General features: G+C 40.4%; 1 protein-coding gene across 13 annotated transcripts in view; it reads left to right on the forward strand.

Annotated features, from left to right (window-relative positions):
• Window positions 1–16,885, forward strand: part of FAT3 (FAT atypical cadherin 3) — a 396,171-nt gene extending 379,286 nt beyond the window's left edge. For 6 of the 13 annotated variants that reach the window (XM_021544996.3, XM_085574887.1, XM_021544998.3 and 3 more), the window contains 5 exons: window positions 236–891; window positions 3,557–3,670; window positions 7,022–7,081; window positions 9,670–9,705; window positions 10,310–16,885. In XM_021544996.3, coding sequence (XP_021400671.3) covers window positions 236–891; window positions 3,557–3,670; window positions 7,022–7,081; window positions 9,670–9,705; window positions 10,310–10,929 — 1,486 coding nt within the window. In that variant the 3' untranslated portion in view covers window positions 10,930–16,885. Of the gene's footprint in view, window positions 1–235; window positions 892–3,556; window positions 3,671–7,021; window positions 7,082–9,200; window positions 9,277–9,669; window positions 9,706–10,309 lie in introns of all 13 variants that reach the window. The other 7 variants (XM_085574896.1, XM_085574913.1, XM_085574916.1 and 4 more) reach the window with 6 other exon arrangements.
• Window positions 16,886–17,097: the final 212 nt, after the last annotated feature.

The following is a 17,097-nucleotide window of genomic DNA, read 5'->3' on the forward strand; positions in this document are numbered from 1 at the left end:
TGCTTTAAAGTCTTATTTCCTTCTTGATATTTCTATTTTATTGTCTTTAAATACCCATAGAATAGCTGTAGAAAAAATTAAATGCCATTAAATAATATGATAATAATATAATAATTTGCAAAGTAGCACAAGATGTCAACTAATGGCACAACTTTGACAAGATGCACAAGCTACACAAGCTGAACTGCTTCTTAGATGTTCTCAAGATTCCAGACTCTCCGTTTCTTCTTTTAAGGTGTGAAGAGGACATCAATGAGTGTGAAAGAGAAGAATGTGAAAACGGTGGCTCCTGTGTCAACATCTTTGGTTCATTTCTGTGTAACTGCACCCCTGGCTATGTGGGTCAATACTGTGGTCTTCGCCCTGTGGTGGTTCCCAATATACAAGCTGGACATTCCTATGTTGGCAAGGAGGAGCTGATAGGAATAGCTGTGGTCCTGTTTGTCATATTTGTGTTAATCGTTCTTTTCATCATTTTCCGCAAGAAAGTTTTCAGGAAGAACTATTCGCGCAACAACATCACACTCGTTCAGGATCCAGCTACTGCAGCCCTGCTCAACAAGAGCAATGGCATCCAATTCAAGAACATCAGGAACAGTGGGGACAGCAGAAACATCTACCAAGAGGTTGGGCCTCCACAGGTGCCAGTGAGGCCAATGGCCTATACCCCGTGCTTCCAGAGTGACTCACGGAATAACCTGGACAAGATAGTGGATGGGCTTGGTGTGGAGCACCAGGAGATGACAACGTTTCATCCGGAGTCCCCTCGAATACTGACAGCCAGGAGAGGGGTGGTGGTGTGCAGTGTAGCTCCAAACCTGCCTGCCGTGTCTCCCTGTCGCTCCGATTGTGACTCCATCAGGAAGAGCACATGGGATGCTGGGACAGAAAGTAAGTAGCACTGTGTGCAGGTCTCGTTTTTCCCTGCCAGCAGTAAGGGTTGCCTTCAGGGTGCAGCAGGTACAGTGGCACAGGTACTCTTAGTGCTCCAGCCTAATACATGTGAATTGTTACATTTTTCCAAGAAGTGATCTGGTTTAATTTTGAAAGGTTATAATTAAGCCAGGCATACAAGACTTCTTCTATGCATGAAGTATGACTAAAAGCATTTATTTCACTTGTTCAGAAAGCATATATGAGTAAGTGCTCTTAGCATTTTTCAATGATACAATGCAATCATCTTTCTATTGGAAAAAAACAATTTGTGGCAGAATTCTCAAATGTAGATTCTGTTAGGTTCAAGCTGTTTGTTTCTCAAGGGTGTTAAAAATATTTAAACTTTCTGCAAGAAGCAATCCTCTTTTACATCAGTGAGAAATGAACTAATATTCCTTACTTTCAGTGTCTGTGAAGTGAAGCAGAAAATCACGTATGGCTTAATGTATAGGATCACCTTTTCAGGCCGTTGCATTCCCGTCTGCTTTCAGTATCAGAGTCATCCTGGAATTTTCAATCCCTGTGCTTACCCTATTGTGCTCTGATGGTTCCTCACCTGATAACACAGTGCTCCCTCCATTTCTTGAGTGAGTTGCTGGAGATTACAGCAAACTTCACATCTTCTGTCATGGCAGGAAATACCAGTTTTCTGGGATAGAGTTACAGCCCTGCATCATCTACTCTTGCAAGTCAGACCATGCCATATGGACTGGGAGATGTTTGCTTCACCATATATTATTTTTTTAAAGATGTTTTCTCTTATTAAGGATTTTTCCTAATGCATCTTCCAGTACCTGTTGGAGGGGGCTTACAAGAAGGCTGGAGAGAGACATTTCACAAGGGCCTGTAGTGAGGAATGGCTTTAAACTGAAGAAGGGTAGGTTTAGATTAGCTATTAGGAAGAAATTCTTTACTGTGAGGGTGGTGAGGCACTAAAACAGGTTGCTCAGAGAAGGGATGGATGTCCCATTCCTGGAAGTATTCAAGGCCAGATTGGATGGGGCTCTGAGCAACCTGCTCTAGTGAAAGGTTCCCTGCCCATGGCAGGGAAATTGGAACCAAATAATATTTTAATATCCCTTCCAGCTCAAAGTGTTCTATGATTATATGATCTTCAACTCTGTTGCAACACAGCCTTAACCAAAACTGTCACCAGTCCTGTAGCTGAAAGCAATAGGAACTGAGGAATAGAGAGAGAAATTTAACAACAGGTCAAGAGGACAGCATCATGTTGTGCCAGGGGAGGTTCAAGATGGACATCAGGAAGAATTTTTGCTCTGGAAGAGTGGTCTACCCAGGGAGGTGATAAAGTCACCATTCCTGCAAGTGTTCAAGAAATGATTGGGCATGGAACTTAATGCTATGGTTTGGTTGGCATAATGATGTTCAGTCAAAGATTGTCTCGATGATCTTGGAAGTTTTTTCCAGCCTTACAGAGTTTATGACCTGTGCCCTGATATGCACATTTTCATCCAAAGCAGCACACTGGCTAAGGTCATGTAGTGAGAAATTAAATTAATTTCCATTTATTTGGGCTGTATTTCAGGATTGTGTTGTGTCTGACCTTTTAAACTTCAAATATAGTTATGCTGACTTGAAAGCATCATCATGCTAGCCCTCACACATGCTCTGTTCTATATTATCCTGGCTGTTTGTGCCACAGGCACTACTGGTACTAGTAGGAATTTCTGCACACCATGAGGCCATACCAGGAATACAAACTTCAGCTGTCATGGAGTGGAAGGCAGTGCAGCTTTGTTACTGCAGCACTCACTTCATCAACTCCATATCCTGCTGCCCAGCAGGAGCAAATCAGCTCTTACCGTGTGGAGGTGTGCCATGCTGGGTATAAATACCTACAGCTGGCAGGTAGAGAGAGCTGTACTGTCATGCTGATAGCACCTGACCTTCTTCATTTTTAATTGGTTCAGGTATCTTAGTGCTTACAATGGAGGATAACTTTTTGTGTTCCTGATTATTGCCCATATAATGTGTAGTTGAATGTGTTTATTTATATATAACTTAATTACAGGAGAATTTATACCACAGGTTTCAGTTACATTTCTAAACAGTAGAGTTGTGAGGACTGTATGCCCCTGATGAAAAGCAATGTAAATTGAAGCATAATCTATTATATATCAGTGATGGTACTATTAAAATGTGTTGCAAGGGCCACTGAGATGAATAACAAGATGCACAGTAACTTTACTGAGCATTGAACGAGCCTTTAATGAGGCTCTTAAATTAGGAAATGAACAGTAAAGATAAATGTAACTGTAATCTCTTGTATAAGATGTTTATACCACATTCCTTAAGTCATCATTTTCATTGCTTTTGAGAGGACATGTAATCTAAAAAGACAATATTGAATACAGATGTTTCTCCTTGATTACAGTGTTGTCAGCCACTTGAAAGACTCCTTGGCCTTCAAACATTTCAAAAGTCTAGGTATCTTCACCAACTGCCTTCTTGATGAAGAGGTCATGTCCTCTGTGTGAAGGAAATAATTTTATTCTGACTCAGATAATAGAAGGCAGGATTAAAATGTGTCCGTGGTATAAATAGATACATGTGCATACCTAGAGAGTACCATTTTGCTTTGTCTTTGCTGTCAATGAAGGTAAAGGGGTTGATGACGCTGAAGAAGTGACCTGTTTTTCAGGAAGTAATAAAGGCAGCAACTCTGAAGTACAGTCCCTCAGCTCCTTCCAGTCTGATTCCGGTGATGATAATGGTAAGAAATGATTTCATCTTTATTATGCTGCGGGAAAAGCTATTTATTTCTCTAATATTATTGAAACATTTATGTGACATCTTGAAACCCTTTAACAATGCCAAAAGTAAGAAAGTCGTGGGTTCGAACCCTGACTTTGTGTTCCACTTACTAAATTATACGAACGTAATAAAAATCTTGATGCTTGGGGCTGTTGTATCAGGCCCAAGCTTTACAGCAAATTAGAGGTATGATACAGCACAGTCACATTGCTAAGATATAAGTTGACTAATAGTTTGCAAGTGAAACTGTAGAATTTATATAATTTCCCTTCTGGGAAGAGCATTACTTTCATGTTTCACCAGTGGAATAAAAGGGATTTCTGTGCTATTTGCCAGGTCTCATTCATGGTCCCAAGAAAACTCTGCTGGTGCTCAGGCACAACAATGAGCGGATGAGCCAGTCCCCAGTGTCTTGGCTTCTCCCTGGCAATCACAGCTCAGCAAACAATAGAGCACCATTAAATCCTCCTTTGGTGCATACTCAGTGCCTGCCTCTCATGTCCTGCATCATTATCTCCCTGGGTGACACTGGCAGAGCCATACACAGCCCACTAAAAGGTGCACAGAGTCAGAGCAAACCTTTGTTCCTGCGGCCCACATATGTTGAGCAGTGGGTCTGAGAAAAGTCAAGATGTTTCTGCTGGGGAGGGGTGGTGGATGCCAGGGAAGCCTTGTTCAGACACACAGAAAAAGACTAGCACAAAGGAATCATACTTAGTTTCCTCAGCCACCAGTTAATGAACTGTCTGTAGACTCAGTTCCTCAGTAATGTCATGCAGCTGTTCTCTAGGAACTCAGAAATGTTGGAAAAAGCACTGATAGCAAAGTACACTTGCAGTTCCTTTTGGTCCACTGTTGCTGAAGCATTACAGTTATTTTTGTCAGGCTTCCCAGGGCTTTTCTGCCCCTGCACCAAAAAGACCCCTTTAGCCTTTTTTTAGGATAAGTATTATTTAATAATATGTATTTACATTATAGTTACCTTTTAATAATTATTCAAATGGTCATTTCTTGTACACTGTTACTTTTTATATCTCACAAATTCTAATTAGACATTTGAAACTCCCGATCCTGTCTCCACTGAAATCATTGACACAGTACCCACATAAGCTGGATTGGACCTTGTGTGCCCACTCATTTTTTGTGAAGGCTGCATTTAAAATATGGCCTTTAGAGATAACATTTCTAGTTCAGGGTTCAGACAAATCCATATCTTCAGGGAGAACGAGGGAGGAAACTTAAATCATCTGAGTCATTTGCAGAGATCAATGCAAGACCACACTCTGGTTTGCTTGAAGCAGCAGGGAAGGTTTGCAGTGAAAGAGCCTAAAGGGCAAAGCCAGGCATATAATACTCACATGCCTGTACTTTAGGGCTAATGGATATGCCTCCTGAAGCCATAAATCCTTGCTCTTCTTGTCATCTTAATTCTTTGTACTTCACATACCTGAAAAGGTTAGAAGGTTGTCAGTGGAAACACAACAAATACAGTTCAGCATCCACACTCTTTGATGAGACAGGACAATGGCTTCTTCTCCAAACCCCTTCTCCAAAGCCAAGAGCAATTCTGCTGGGTTCTCAGGCTAGCAGAAGAGACAGGCTTGTGTCACACAGATGTACAAATGGCTATGCTGACACTGACTTGAGAAACTGGGTGCAGCTTCTCATTGGGGAAGTCTATTTTGCAGCAGTCACTGGGATGAATTCTACTGAAAGTGCAGGCAGCTTCTACTCATCCTCTCAAGAGCTCTTGGAGCCTTCTTTTGCTGTGTCAAGGGCTTGTCTTACCATGAAAACTCACATGGAGTAAGATTCTGAAGCTACTTTTTTTCTCTCACCTTATTTCTCCTGCATTTAAATTGTTCAGCTTCCCTAGTCTTTCTGTGAGTAGTTAGCAGTAATTTTTGTAATCCAAAATCTGAGCAATGCTGTATTGGAACATTGACTTGCGCTGAGTTGTGTGGGGTGGGGTTCCCTCTTTTCTGTCAATATGCTCTGCACAACTCCCACCAGAGCTAACCTTTAGTTGCAAAGAAAACTGTGCTGGCCCTTGGTTTTGACCTGGTTTTCACTTTTAGGTTTTTTCCTTCTAATAGTTTATAGCTACTCTCCATCTTTTTTTCCCAGCCATGCAGCACTAACTGCATGGAGCCCCTTATTTTTCTATCATGTTTATTTTGCATTAGCAGTACAAGTCTCCTTTGTATAATTACTGTTGCTGTTGATGGCATAAATATGATGATCATAGACAAAGAATAGGGGTCCTTTGGTTTATCAAGGCTCTTTTTGCTAAGTCCTCACTGGAACTGAGGAAATTGGATTATCTATGTGATCCCATGTGCAAAATTTAGCAAAAATGTGAAAATATTCAACGTATGTCTGCACTGTTAACACATTTCTTGTGATCTCTAAATCTGTTGGCTGTGTGAAACAAAAAAGTAAGTTTTGCCCCATGTTGCTCCAAGCAATTGGTTTTCTCATAACTAAAGACAAAAGAAAAGGGAAGGATCCACTGCCCTCTCATCCAGAGATTTCCCTTCAGTTTTGATTTTTGGGTTTATTTCATGGTCTCAGAGGTAGGAGTGTTGGATGGTGCAAAATGCAGATCATCTAGAGGACCACACATTATAGGCCTCCACATTAAACAGTTGCACAGTGTATATTAATAATTTCAAGGGAAAAGTATGTTTTGTTGGAACACCTGCAGGGAGTGTACAAAGCATTCGTGAAACTATTTTGTCAAACATGGGTAAAATTTGAACCACAGCTACATAGCTATGTCCTCCTAATTACAGCTGTGCTGTTTAACCTCCCTGAGGTATTGCATGGCATGGCACAGACAGTCAATAAGTAAAACATTCCTCTTAGGAAATAGATTGAGCTTAACACCATTTATGATGGTGTGATGGTCTAAAAGATAATGATCCTTGGAGTACATGGCACCATCTCTGGAGACCTCTAAGCAAGAATGAATTAGAAATTAGTGTCAGACAAGATACTGCTTCAGTTAATTGAATCAGCTGACCAGTCTGCTTGAATTTATGAGGTGATACACATCATCCCATATGCCTTTCTTGAAATGCTGGTTTGGAATTTATCAGCACACTGAAGATATATGGGATTATCTGAAATGAAATGTCCTGCAACCAACTGCATAAATCATGCATTAGTCAGCAGCCTTTTTTTTTTTTTCAATGTCAGTTCTGTCTTTTAAGAGAATTAATTGTGGTAACCTACAATGTGTGTTTTAAATACTAACCTGAAGCTGTCCTTCCCCTCCCTTTATTTTCTGCTTTCCCTCCCCTGCAAGCTTCCATAGTGACTGTCATACAGCTTGTCAACAATGTAGTTGACACTATAGAAAATGAAGGTATTTAAATTTTTTTCTTTCTTGTTATACAACAATGCTTCCTATTTTCATTGTGAAACATTCCAGCAGAACCTCACTAATCTACACTGACCAGCAATCCTGTGGCAGGGATTGGGTTTTGCAGATCAGCATGTTCACCAGCAAACATGAAAATGCCAGAGGAACGTACCACAAAATATCTGTGGGTAACTGGAGGTGGTAGAAAAGGTGTCAAGCCTTCTTCTGTTCAAGTCAATGTTTCTGCTTATTCTCATTGCCTTCAGAGAAAATAATAGACTGATAATGGAGCCATATCACTGAGATGATCCTGGCTGCAGAGACTAGGAAACAGAAGATGACAGAGGAAGTCTGTAAAGTACCCCATGCTGCAGCAGAGCTGGGTTCTGTACCCCAGTGGTATCACACAGAGAGGAGCACGGTGGTGCTTGGCTGGGGGCTGGTTTCTCCCAGGAAGCCCTGCCAAACAGTGGATGTGTGGGCACAGCTCCACAGGTGCCGTGGCTCTCCCGTGGCATTGGTGTGCCCGTTCAACAGAACATGGCAATGTGCTCCAAGGACCCAGCACTCACCTCTTCCACTGACCTCCTGGGTAACCTCAGGCATATCATGTTAAAAGTGAACCTGCAATGCGGGGATATCACTGTTTTCTTTTTTCCATAAAGCACTGAGGAAATGTCTTGTTACCATAGATAAACATTACTTTTATTTGTTTTCCAACATTTTTCCTACCCTTGGGCAAATGTCAACTCAGCATCAACTCGGGTTATCAACAAGTCATAAATTTAATTTGTCCTTAGCAAATTTCAGACAGATTTTACATACTTCAGGTAATCTAGTCTGCATAATACATAAAGATGATTAAGTAAATTATTTTTGTGAAACTACTGATTTTTTTTCTTGCGCCAATGTCACAGTAATTTTGGAAAACACTTTTACTCCTAGCTAGTGATGCCACTTGAGTATTTTTTTATAGTACATTTATTGATTTTCTGAAGTGTAAGAGTGCCATTCTTCTGACTATCAAAAAAAAAAAAAAAAAAAAAAAGCTAGTCAAGGTTAATTTGAAATAAAGTCCCATTCAAAAAATAAAAAACTAACCTTGAAAAGAAACCACAGGCACTGCAAATGACCTTGCCTTCCTAAGGGAAAGCTTAAGCAAACACACTGTCTCATTATCATCCTTTACAGGTCAGAAAAAAACCAGTCTGGCAGTAGTTTAAAGAGACTGTCACTGAAAATGCTTTGCCCACTTCCCTGTTCCTTATATGAAACTTAGGATTGTTAGGATTGTAAGCTCTGCAGCAGAGCTATTGGAAGTGGTGAATAATTAGCCACACTAGAGCTCTGGGCAGAACTGCTGCCATGGAGTCATGGGAGGATGGGGCTCCTGCCCCAGGCACCTGCCCAGGGTTGTGCAAGTCAGCAAATTAGTGAGGTTCTCCTGGATCCTGATGCACACAACTCAGAGGGCCCTGACACATCTCAGGTGCAGTGCCATCACACTGACCCAAATGGAGCAAAATCCACGGTACAAAGAAGAGAGAAGTGCAGAAGAGAGGTTAGGGCCGGTTCAGACACTGCTGCTAAAGCTGTAGTAGCCCCAGCCCTCCTCACTCCAGGACATGGCAGAGCAAGTGGAGAACTCCTGCCTGGCTATCGAGCTAAGGGAGAAATCACCATCACCACATGCACCATGTGGTGATGAGCAAGCGCAAGTGTGGTCTTAGTAGGTGAAGGGCTGGAGAAGTCTTCTCTGCCCTCGCCTGTGTCTGAGCCACAGAGGTTATGAGCTGTGATGCCATAAAGGTCTGTTTCTCCTGCCAGACCTCCTCCAGCAATGTCATCCAGAGACTTTGCCCGACGACTTCTTGCATGAAGCCAAATAACATGTGGCTGAACAAGAGCATATCCATCTAGAAAACACTGCAGCTTATTCCCCGCTCTTGTCTCACATAAAACCTCCTTCCTTGCTCTCTCCCCCACCCCTGCACCCTCTCCATACTGGAATGCCTCCCTCCCCACCAGCTAGCATGGCAGTGCAGGTGGGAGGTGGGTGTGGGGTTGCGGAGCATTGTAGCTGATAGCCCCATTAAATGGCTTTGTATTCTATTCTATTCAGGTTCTTATACCGTGCCCATCACCATGGTATCTGAGCCCAGGTGGGCCCAGATTTGTTTGAACCGGCCCTGAGAATGGTAGATTCTTATTTTTCTGTTTCAAAGTGAACAAATGAGAGAAAAATGTACTTTGCAATTATAAGCCGTGTCGATAGTAGATAGCTCTTCTTTTGTACTAAGAATTACAACTCTAATGTAATTCTCTATCTGTTCAGTGAGGGTAAATAATTAAGATATGATAGAAAAGGAATATAATACACTACATAAACATTTCTTTATGTATGTCTGCATTTGGCAGGCAAGATTATACTGTACGTTAAAATCAAGAAGAATTAAAAATCCTACTAAAATGACACCATGGCAGCTGTACTTTAGAAATATGCATGCAGAGTTTTGTATTTTCACATGTAATACAATGCTGGTGACAAGCTCCAAGTTACCAGTTTCTGCTTTTCACTTTGTATCTGACAGTGTCTGTTATGGATCAAGGACAGAACTACAACAGAGGTGATTTTTCTGGGGCACCTTCTACCTGTGGGCCAGGGTGGGCAGAGCACTGACTTGATCTGTTTGTTTTTTTTCTTGAACTGCTTCACGTGTACTCTTTTGTTTGAATTCTGTTGGGTTCAAAAGATGCATGAGAACGGTCAGCCACTTTTTTTGTTTCAAAATTCAGTTTCCAGTCAATCAGATTATTTGCTTGCACACTTTCTTTCTTGAAGTCATTGGAGGTGGAAGGGGAGATAAGATTCCGTAGGCATGCTGACTGCATTTAAAGATTTTTTTTCAAATAACTGTGAAAAGCAGTAATTCAGACATTTTGATTTCTTGGACTCATAGTTTCTAATACAACCCAGTGGCATCTTAAAAAACAAAATGCCTGAGAGTGGCCATGTTTTGGTTTCTTTGCTTGTTTGCATTAGCATCATACTGCAATTTATTCTCCTCCTCTACCCCTGTGGTCAGAGCATGGCTGACCCGTGTCCGTGGCCTGTGGGGCATGCTGGATTTGAATGTGCTGTGAGGACTCAGGCAGGTGCATGCAGGACACTGCTCTCCTCTGTGGTCTCATCCTAACAGAGCGCTGTGGTTCTCTCTCTCCCTGCTGCAGCGTATCATTGGGACACCTCTGACTGGATGCCCAGTGCTCGCTTGTCCGACATTGAGGAAGTGCCCAATTTTGAGACGGCAGATGGAGGCTCGGCTCACCACGGCAGCACCAGAGAACTGGAAACAGATTACTACCTTGGTGGCTACGACATCGACAGTGACTACCCTCACCCTCACGAAGAGGAGTTTTTGAGCCAGGACCAGTTGCCACCTCCTCTTCCAGAGGATTACCCAGACCAGTATGAAACCCTCCCACCCTCACAGCCAGGCTCAATGGCAAATACTCTCAGCCCTGACTGCAGGAGGCGGCCGCACTTCCACCCGAGCCAATACCTCCCTCCCCACCAGTTCCCCAATGAGACGGACACCACAGGATCTCAGACTGGGAACGAATTTAGTACTTTTGCTGCTGGCCCAAGCCAGAACACAGAAAATGCTGGTGCAGGTAAGATGCCCTTATCCTTGCACAACTCTCTCAACGCCTCCTCCTCTGACGTCTCAGCCGGCTGCGGCTTTGATGACTCTGAAGTAGCGATGAGTGACTTTGAAAGCATGGAGGAACTCAGCCTAGAAAATGTTCACATTCCATTTGTGGAGACCCAGCAGCAGACACAAGTGTAAAGGAAGCTCCTTTCTTCTTCCTCCTCCTCTTCTTTTTTTTTTAATTTTGTCATTTGGTCCAATTAATAGTATAAATAATGAGAAGAAATTTTGCTGAAGGTGTGTCTATATATATATATTGGGCAAAGAAAAGTACAGTATAACCCATTATTAACTTGTTCAGAAATGATACTGTATGTGCAGACACGAAGAGACCAATTGTGTTAAGCATTATAAATCACAAAATTGTTACAGACAATCTGGAGAGTGTACCTTCTATTTATTACCAAAAGTAAAACTCAGCTTTCGAGGCAGTGGGAAAAACAACTGCTAAATAATTTCTTTCTCTCTCATAAAGTTGGGTTGTTTTGGGGTTTTTTTTTGGCATTGTGTTATTAAAAGTGTTACAGTGTTATTATCTCCCCACAGTATTAAGGAATGAGTATGGATCATGCTAGAATGCACTGTTGCATGAAATTTTATGTCAGCAAAGAGTGAAAGTAATTGATTGCTGGGGCTGCTGCATATGACTTGTCAGATGGCTAAAAAAAGCAACATTTACAAATTGACCTATCAAAGACAAGTGACCAGTTATTTGTCCATAAATATTTATCCATACCTTTTTTCATTGCATAGCATTTCATTCTACTTTGTGTAGAGTAAGACACATACATACAGTTTATATTTACTCCAAATTGGCTTACTTTGGTTTGTCATTTTTAAAACCTGGTATCAGGTGCATTTGCATGAGGACTTCCCAAAATGTCAGAGTTTGGCTCAGGAGTGGCCTGGTTTTGTCCCAGCTCTGTACACACAGCCTCTCTTAATGTGTATGCAATGTGAACATGGGGCTGAAAACTTGAGGTAACCTACACAGGTGATCATTTTTTGGAAATTTCTTGTTTGGGCAACCAGCTCTTTAACAGCAGTCCTCATGATGCAGTTACTGCAGTAAAATTAGTTGGAATTAAGTTACATATAAAGCTGCTGTAACCTCACATTGTTATTTTAACATCTTTTGGCAAATGTCCATCCCTAGATTTCACAGGCTGAGTTCTCAGCTGCTGTAGACTGACTCAGTCAGTGGAGCTGCAGGAATGGACCGTGGCCAAAGATCTGTCACCATATTTTCCACTGGATGCATGATTTTATAGAATTTGAGTACATCCAAAGGTTGTTTGCAGACTTCAGAATATTGTTGTAGAATCAAGAAAACCATGGCATCTGTAAGTTTTTATGCTTCCCTCAGCCTGATTGGAGTTAAGTGGTCATTCACATTGATTTGCTCAGAGTAGTCAAGTGTAATCTGGAAATATTGGATTTTCACTCAATGTATTAAAGCAGAGGATACACACCTGTTGCTTGGTGCTCTGAAAATGTTTTTACCCCACTGCATTTTACAGTGTCTGTGTACCTTACCAGTGAATGTGAGTCGACAAGCCTGTGTTACTGTTGGGTTTTCATCCATTTCTTCCATGGCATAATATTCTGTCATTCTGAAAATCTATTGAATACCTAAATTGTTTTGATAAATGATTCATTAGCAGGCTTCCTGTGCTGTTTCCTTGTCCTGTCCCTTGGTCAATCACCTTAACTGGATAGTTTCAGCATTTGTATGCCGGGGCATGTTCTTGACTGACATGAGTTTCACACAAAATTAAATTGTGGGCCATTTCTTGACATACAAAAAGGGTTTATTCAGAAAATTTCCCCAACACAAAGAAATTACTAGTAGAATGTAATTTAAATAATGGCAGCTTGTAACACTTTTAATAAAACAGGATTTCTAGAATTCTTGGAGTAGGTACAGTGTGTTGCTGCTTCCCTCCAATAGCTTGTTTAGCTGTGAAAGATTGGTGTGCATATTTTCTTTGGGATGATGCAGCAATTCTTCAGTAGAAAACAGCTCATTATTCAGGTATATGAATAAAATGAGTGAACTTATAGAAAGAATGTACTGCACATACAAGTATTATCAAGTACTTGTCTGCAAATAGGTCCCGTCCATTGAATTTATGAATGTCACTTGGTCTTCTCAAAGTAAACATGCTTCTGTAACAGTGATATATTCCAAATGTGCTCATGGTGCGTTCCAAACCCTTTCCCCTGATATTATTCCTGTGGTTTTGAGAAGAAAAATATGCGGAAATTTGTATTGTGATTGCAAGGAACTGAGGGATTTGCCAGAAGGCCATAAAATGGTTTGGCAAGCCTAGAGGCACGGATAGAGGATAACTTGTATTGTTCATGAAGTCTTTGTTACAGGAAAGGAAATGCAATTAGATTGATGTCTCTTCAAGAGTTAGGAGCATCGGAGTTGGCAAAGCAATTCTGTAAATTTAGCTGCACTTTTTTAAAGCTTGTATGACCTTCTGAGAATGTGATGCTCTCTTAGCATCAGACTGCAGTTTACATGAGGTTTGCTCCTACTCAGTTTTGGTTTGAGACATTTTTATCCATTATGCAAGTAATTCTGTTCAAGCCCCCAGATAGTTATTAGGTGTACTTGTCACCTGTCTTCTGTAGTGAAAGTTCTTGCGTAAGCCTGAGACACCAGTACCAAACCTTTACTGGAACATATCAGAAGTGTCGCAAGGGTCAGCACGATGGGAGCCTAGTGATTGCCATACAAAAAAAGAAAAAAAAAAATCGATGTTTCTTACCAAGCTTGTTGCCTCAGTAATATATTGTTGGTAGTGAGTTTTAATAGTAAAATATGCACAAATACAATGTATAGTACTTTTTCTGTTTGCTGTTGTTGCCATTTCATTTCACTGAACGCCTACTTATTAAAATGCTGTTGGGAAGGTGCCAAGGATCACCCGTTCAGCCCTCTCTGTCCTATTCATGATTTCTATACCTCAATATCTCCTCCCCTCCAAATCCATCTTCAGATTTCCCTCTATGAATATTGGTACTTCTGTGGCCTTTCTGGCATTATTCAGGCTCTTTTTGATAATGATAAGACCCAAATGCAGATCTAAAGGTGTAATACCTCTTAGGGAGTAAGATTTTCACATTAACATCTCTTGTTAAACCAAGCCATTTTGTTTTCTTTTTAATTACTACTCCACACAAATCAAAATCTTCTAATCTGGAACAGAAGAACACATAACATAATGTAAGAATTACTATTCATTTTAGCACTTCAATATATATTTCCTTTTTCTGCCATATGATGATTTTTGGATCACTGCTGCTGTCAGGTCCCTGGTTCTGCAAGAGCTACCCTGCACCTCTCTGCTTCACCTGTGTGTCTGTATTTCAAACTACATCCCTGTAGATGGCTCCACTACATATTTTCTCTCAGAATCATCTGTAGCAGATGATTTCATAGACTTAATGAAGTACTTTTGAGTATCACTGGCTTATAACATAGGATCAAGAAAGTTTTTGCTTTTTGGAAACAAGCAGGAAGAGAAAAAAAGCAACTTCTTAAAATGCAAATACACATTTGTATCAAAAATCATTACATTTGCCAGAGGTGTATGAGTCTAAGTAAAAGGGTACTTATTCTCTGCATTTTTGATCAAGTTGAGAATGCCATGCACAATGTTGGCCTTTTTAATAACACTGGCAATGGAAAGACTTACAGTGTCTGCAACATGATTTATTCTGCCAATACTACATTAGGTGGCCCTGTGCAAAAGGAAAATTAGGCTTATGTACCATTCTTAAGTATGTTAATTACTTCGCCTTTGTATTATAAACTTAGAACAAAAAAAATTAAAAAAAAAAATTAAAAAAAACCAAAGGGCAGCCCCCCCAAAAAACTATAGATGGTGGATGTAGTTGCTGTCCTTGACCAGTATCTTAAAGTGGAATAAAGGGCCAAATGTGACACCATGGAGGTGTGGAATCACTTCCCTCCCATGGGAGAAAATGGACAACCCCACTAGAAGGCCTACATGAAGTTGTCTTCCTCTAGGGCCCTCCTATAGGATACAGCATATTAGGTAACCAGGAGGACTTTGGAATGCAGAGATTCACTACAGAACCGTGGTCTCCTGTCAATAGAGCTCTCCTTAAGCTCGGTGATGTCTTTGATCACACACTATCCCAGGGGTTTCTTTAACATAAAATTCCAGTGAAAGGCTGGAAGGAGTCAAAGGCTTCTCACTGCCACTGTTTTCCTGAACCTGAAAGTTGTGTGCTTCATCTGTCAAGCAGTGTCTCCACCTCTGCATGTCCCAAAAAGAACTTAAATTTTGGTCTTTGGAATTTTTTCTCAGTTTCTCTGAATTCTATAGTGTATTCTGAAATAGTGAGAGCCTTCATGTATCGGTACCCTCTCTAGTCGAAACTCAGTGTGTTTGCAGCACAGTGAATAAAAGCATGTCATGAAATGCTGATCAGTGGGGAGGCAGCAGCCTGTTGTCTCTGTGAGCCAGGCAGAGACATTTTGAGAACATGACATAAAAGTTGTTGCTCTTGTCTCCTATGAATTTCATCATAAATGAGAATGGGGCTGAACAGGACAAATGGCTAAGAACACACTTTACTCCTCACCGAAAAAGCTAAATGGATGCTATAGTAAGTATATCCTTACTGTCAATAACTGCACAGTCATGGGAGAGGAAGGTGAAGGTGCCCTGGACCAGTTCTGCTAAGCTTCATTTGAAAAGAAAGCATCTTTAATAATGGAGGAAGCCAGCTCTTCAGAACCAGTGTGAAAGTGCATTTGTGCTTTGTAGAAAATGCTTGGAGCTATTCACTCAGTAATAATGGGCATTTCATTGGTTTCCAGCAAGAGTTACATCTTCACCTTCATTCCCTGATGGTTTACCATCATTTATCATGTGGTAAAAACTGTGCTTTTTGCCTGTTTCCATCTCTGCTCCTCTCAATACACCAAACTGTGATTTGAGCCTTAGAAATTTAGACCATTGCCCATTACCCATGGTTTTTAGCCTGTGTTTCATGAACTTGACATTTAACATCTCCATTACCAGAAGGGCCATTCAGTTAGTAAATTAGCTGCATCATCCAAGGGATGAGCGGATGGGGAGGAAATGAAATTAAATTTGTTTCTTTATGTAATAATGAAAAGCAATAATTGCAAATATGTCGTATTACGCAAAGGCCATAAGTAATCTTTACCAGTGTTAAGAGTGCACTTGAACTGTATTATGGAAAGAGATTGGAGCCCTCAGAACTGTAGCATTCTTTTGTCATAGGAGTACCTGAAACACTATTAATCAGCAATGCAATGAGCCCATACTGCCGATTTTCAGGAGATGACAAAGATGTTTAGGAGTGAAAGCAGTTCTCTTTCAAGCACTGTATTGGAAAAGATTGTCTTGTAAATTTTACCTGTCTCAAGCAGGCTGGTTTGTAAAAGATGTATGTTTTGGTGTTTAAAAAGAAGTTTATAAAATAATGTATATAATGGTTTCAAATTACCAGGCTTTTGTAGATATTTGATGCCAATCAGGTTGCTTTAATTTCTTTTGTTTGTTTGTTTGTTTGTTTGTTTGTTTGATTGATTGATATAATTCTCAAGAGTCATCAAAGTTGGTTTAAACTTCTAAGATAACAGGAAAAAAAAGTTTTAGATCTGAAAACTTTTTAATCATTTTAAAATGTACTGTAACTTTCCTTTGGGTTCAGCTCTTTTTGTTTAACTTCTTTCTGTTTTTAAGAAGATTTTTTATTGACTTTTTTAAATGAATGTGTTTTGCACAAAAACCTAGAGGTATGATTTTTATTCCATTTCAAATAGGTATTAAGAAATGTCATTTTTCCAATGACAACAAGTTCAGCCTTATGCAAAAGGGAAGGTTTATCACTTTGAGTGTGTATAGTTCTTCATCTGAAAACTAATTGTTCCTTCATAATTGCTGTTGGCAGTATTGTCTTGTGTTCTTTTTCTATAAAAACAAAACAACAAAAAAAAGTGTACAGGTTTGTAACTGCCAAAATTTGCTAAAGTTGATGGTTAAAATAAGTTTTCCAAGTAAACAAAAAGAAAAGCCCAGCTGTGTTGACTGCTTTTTGATTTTTCTCCTACTTTCAAAGGAGGGAGCAAGATAAAATACACCAGTTCTTAAAGGAATGTAGCATTTCATTGCTTCTCTGTGTTACAGAAAATGCTACTTTTTTGAACTCTTTAAAATAATTTCATTAGTACATGGAAGTTCCTCCATAGGGACCCCTACTTGCACTGCAGAGCACTGTTGCCAAGAGTTG

The sequence above is a fragment of the Lonchura striata genome, chromosome 1 (assembly GCF_050655825.1).
Source record: "Lonchura striata isolate lonStrDom1 chromosome 1, ASM5065582v1, whole genome shotgun sequence".
Classification (NCBI taxonomy): Eukaryota; Metazoa; Chordata; class Aves; order Passeriformes; family Estrildidae; genus Lonchura; species Lonchura striata.